The 4,772-nt window shown below is 37.3% G+C and overlaps 1 protein-coding gene across 1 annotated transcript; it reads left to right on the forward strand.

Moving 5' to 3' along the window:
• Positions 1 to 1,770: 1,770 nt before the first annotated feature.
• CDC42EP3 (CDC42 effector protein (Rho GTPase binding) 3) lies at positions 1,771 to 3,874 on the forward strand. The gene has a single exon (XM_008940786.1). The coding sequence runs from the start codon at positions 2,046 to 2,048 to the stop codon at positions 2,811 to 2,813; it is 768 nt and encodes a 255-aa protein (XP_008939034.1). The 5' UTR covers positions 1,771 to 2,045; the 3' UTR covers positions 2,814 to 3,874.
• The last annotated feature ends 898 nt before the right edge of the window (positions 3,875 to 4,772 follow it).

A 4,772-nucleotide genomic window follows, 5' to 3' on the forward strand; every position in this document is an offset into this window, starting at 1 on the left:
GTTGACTAATCAATTCCATTCCCATGGGCATGTGGCAGAAGTGGGGGTCTTATTTAGGACTGACTTTTGTATTTAATGGTACCGACATGGAGTTAAGTTGGTGGAGTTATGGCATCTATGGTAATCTAATCTAATATCTATGGTATCTAATATCTCCTAGTATTCTGTAGATCCCAATGAACAGCCATTTTGTTGTGTAGAAGGAAGCTTTGAAGTGTTTTTAACAGATCAATGCAATCAATTGTTAAAAGTATAAAATGCCTTTATAACTTCTTGAACATTTAGCTTATTTTGTACAATGGCTTTCATCTGTTTATTTCTGTTGTACTTTTGGGGGGAGGGCTTTTCAACAATATCTGAAGTGCAGCTGACACATGGTGGGAATAAAAAAGAACCCCAACCAAACTGCTAACCTGGCTGTATTCCCAGCAACCCTTGTGATGCATAGTTAAATATCCCACTGTAGGAACTAATTACTCAGGTTAAAGGATTCGTGAAAATGCTTAAATACTTCTTGACAATCTGGCTCTATAGCCATACAGTACAAAGTTTTAAAACTGATGGTTCTTACTGGGCTTAATTTGATGAAGGAAAATGTCTGCTGAGGCATGGATGAAAGGCAGCAAAATTAGCCCTTATTACAGACAGCTTCCCTTCATCTTCTGCATGGAACAGTCTTTCTGTGCAAAAATTGCAAGCTTCTTTATGGGATGAGGATGATGATGGGTAGAGTGTGAGGGATGTGTGGCTGTGTATTCTGGTGAGGAGGAGTGACCTGTAATGCTCCACAGGTCCATGGACATAAGAGGGGAAAGTATAAAAATGTCCAGGAGAAAAGTGCATTTATTCTGAGATTGCTCAATAGTTAGGAACTGGTACTGCAAGGAAGAAATACACCATTAAAGTATTAATGAAGAGTGTTTTTCCATAACTTGTTGACTCAATAGGCTGTTATTCCTTGTGGACTGCTTTATCAGGCTTTTCAGAGACCACATTTTAATAGGATGACTTGGTTTGCAAACGCTGTTTCATTTGGTTGCACAGAGCAACTCTTGAGTCAATGTCGCCTCATGGCCTACAAAATTCATGAGGCAGTCTATAACTAATTGCTATAAAGCATTCCTGTAGTCTAAAGATTGTAGTCCTGAGAATCTGTGTCTTCTAAGATACCTGCATTTGGATTTTTCTAATTGTGAAGACTGGGGCTAGCACGCTTTTCAAGTGTCTCAAACTATCCTTCTAAAGGGACACAATTATTCAGAAATGTTATTGATGACAGTTTGAGAGTTCTAGCACTAAACGGAGGTACCTGAAGTTCTTTAATCCAAAGTGGTCTGCTCTAATTTCCAAAAAGGTTTCCTGAATGACTCTGTCAATCATCCTGGGTCTACCAAAAGCTTAACGTTGTTGAATGTTATAAATGTGTTTCTGCATGTACTCTCAAAGGCCATCATATTGAATGCCAGAATAAGGAAAAGATTGAGATAGTGATGTTTATCAAATGAATTGTGCTCAGCAACCGTGTCTAAGAAACTCTGACTTCAAAAAAAGCTATGAAGTCAGCGAAAGGTTAGCTAGCCCTTGTTAATCTAAACTCTTTTATCCTGCCTAATGAAGGGAAGCAACATCATAAAGCTAATCTGCAGGCTGGAACTGTCAGTACCATTACTAATTTTTTTTTTTTTTTTTTCCTCCAAAACTAGGCTGATTGAACCATGAAAAATAAATTAATGATAACCTGATTTTGTATCCCATGCAGGTTTTCTCAGGTTCTGGAAGTAACAGGGCATCTGGTTGCTAACTGACCTGAAACTTGTTCTCTGCTTTGGAAAGATCTGCAGTGGGAGACATTTCACCTTCACACACCCCACAGTTCTCTGCATCAGAAGAAAGGGACTTCATGTGCAAGAGTGATTCAAGATGATGATGTAATATTGAAGGTCTCCCAAGAATAACTGACTTTGTAAGAGGCTTCTCCTTTTCTTCCTCTCCTTTTTTTTTTTTTTTTTTTTAAATAATTTCCTCTCTCAGAAACTACGAACAAGATGCCAGCCAAGACACCCATCTACTTGAAAGCTGCTAACAATAAGAAAGGGAAGAAATTCAAACTAAGGGATATCTTATCTCCTGATATGATCAGTCCACCACTTGGAGATTTTCGTCACACCATACACATTGGAAAAGAGGGACAACATGATGTTTTTGGAGACATCTCCTTTTTGCAGGGCAACTATGAGCTATTGCCTGGAAATGAAGGAGAAACCAGAGTTAGCCAGTCTGGTGGTCACAATGAATTCTTAAGGGCAAACAGCACTTCTGAGTCCATGTTTACAGAAACTCCATCACCAGTGCTCAAAAATGCTATTTCCCTTCCTGCCATTGGGGGTTCTCAAGCCCTTACGTTGCCCTTATTGTCACCAGTGACATTTAATTCAAAGCAAGAATCCATCAGGTCATCAAGAAATCCCAGGCTTAGCTGTGAGCCAGTAATAGAAGAAAAATTGCAAGAGAAAAGTAAACAGATAGAGGATGGAGAAACATACAAAGATGACCTATGGGAGCAAAATGGTGGTTCTTCACATTTTACTAATGGTAGAGACAGTAACTCATCCAGCTTTTCTGAACGATACACTGATTGGCAAACAGTTGATTTGCTTGATGACAGTCAACTTTCATGTGAACTAACCAAGACAAAGACTAAGTCAGAAGAATCCCTCTCAGACCTTGCAGGCTCTCTGCTCTCATTACAACTTGACTTGGGACCTTCACTTTTGGATGAGGTCCTCAATGTAATGGACAAGAATAAATCTTAGAACTGGTACTCCCTTGCTTCTCTGTAAGTGATTCACTTAAAAAAAGAAACAAAAACCATAGTTCAAAGTAGAGACGGTTAAAAATCAGCTGTATTTGCAGTTGTTTGACGGGTTTTCTAAAAATATTCTTAAAATACTATTTTTTTACCTATTGTTTTTCATGATTTTTATTACACTAAATTCTCATAGCAGGAAGGTAAACTTTAATAACAGTTTCAGCAAATATAATTTTTTTTTTTTTTAAGTACCAGTATTAATGATCAGAAATTTAAGAAAAAGAGTGTGAGGATGATACTGCTTGTGACATTTGGTTAGTTCACTTCTACAGGCTTCTGAATATGAGAATTTCTAAGTGTCGGAAACAAGACTGATAATAATTATTCACTTTTATAAATTATTACTACATCACTTTACATGTAGGCCTTTTTCTAGAACCTTGTGTTTGAGGGTTTGATAGTGTTTTTCCTTCTTTTTCCATAATACCATTTCTGTTATACCTTCACTGCAACTGCTTTCTTGGTCCTATACTACCGCTCTGTATTCAGATGTGAACAGTTTGGAGTCTTTTTCAGCTTTAACACCCGGGCCAGAGCCTCAGCTGCTTTAAATGAGTGTGCACAAATTTACACAAGTTGAGGCTTGGGCCTGGCATTGTATATGAAATATGTTGTAAACAGGTGGCACATGCAAGATATTATGGTTAAATTATTTTTAAAGTTGAAGTATAATTTTTGTGTGCATATTGGCTTTTTACTGCAGATCCTACACATACAGTATCTCATCAGAATAGTTGCTTAGCATTATTGGTGCTCTTCTGAAGATTGTATATTTGTGTGTTTGGAAAGAAATATGTATTGATACTCCTTGCATTTTTCTTCATTTATTGCCACACATGCTTAAACATACAACCAACTATTAATTTTTGAATTTGAAGAAGGCACTGGTTATTCACAGCGCTTGTGATGTGTGCTGCAACAGCAAATGTTTTGGGAAACGTGGATCCTTTAAGACAGTACCTATATGGATTGCATAGATAACTTGTGCAATACAATAAAAAAACCCTTTAAATTGCCATGTCTTTGTGATTCAGTACATAGCCTCACCAGAACATGAAATTTTGTTTTCTGCTGTAATGAAATGGACTGCAGTAGAGTTGCAGAAATATGGGACCAAGGGGCAGATCAATTCTGTCTTAATTCAGTTGAGTTCTCCAGTTCAGTTTACTTCCTGTGGTTTTAAAGGCAAACTTCAAGCAGGTAGAACCCTCTGGAATATAGACTGATTTTAAGTAATTAGAGACAAAGTAATACATTGGTCCTAGTGAGGTTAATGGCAAAATTTGAGAAGCTTTTGCTGAAGTCTTTAGGTAAAATGTTTAGGTAAATCCTGACACATTTTGTAAACTGATCATCATTAGATAACAACATTTATCTGTATCTTTCTATTGGAACATGTAAGTCATGGATAATTTAGTATGTATTATATTTATGCTTCAAATTTCTAGGGAGTCGATACCAACTAATTCCATCCTTGAGTGTGTTTTAGGAACACAATCATTACCCCTGTTTCCTGTTAGGCACTTTTATTATTGTACATTAATGAGACATGCAGCTACAGTTGCCTGTATTATTCCTGTAAATGAGGAACTGAGATGTAGAATGGCCAAGAACTGTATTTATTTTTAAGATAATGCTTATTTGCCTTCGACTTGATATTCTCTGTGTATAAGACTGGATCAGATTTCCAGTTCAAGCAGGTTCAAGGCTCTGCTTGGCCGCATGTTGCTTATGGGACCTGGGGATTTAGAACCTAATGAGAACTTAGGCCAAAACATTCACTGGAAAATATCTGTCAGACACCTGCATAGAGGAAGTTTGGGTGAAATGGGGAATTAGACATTTTCTGCGTAGACCAGCTTCAAATACCATGACTAGAACATTAGAAGTATTTGCTGAGTGA

The sequence above is a fragment of the Merops nubicus genome, unplaced genomic scaffold (genome assembly GCF_000691845.1).
Source record: "Merops nubicus isolate BGI_N331 unplaced genomic scaffold, ASM69184v1 scaffold49845, whole genome shotgun sequence".
In the NCBI taxonomy this organism is placed as follows: Eukaryota; Metazoa; Chordata; class Aves; order Coraciiformes; family Meropidae; genus Merops; species Merops nubicus.

What these genes read in the sequence shown, in the direction of transcription:
- CDC42EP3 (XM_008940786.1), top strand. Translation starts at nt 2,046, where the DNA reads ATGCCAGCCAAGACACCCATCTACTTGAAAGCTGCTAACAATAAGAAA.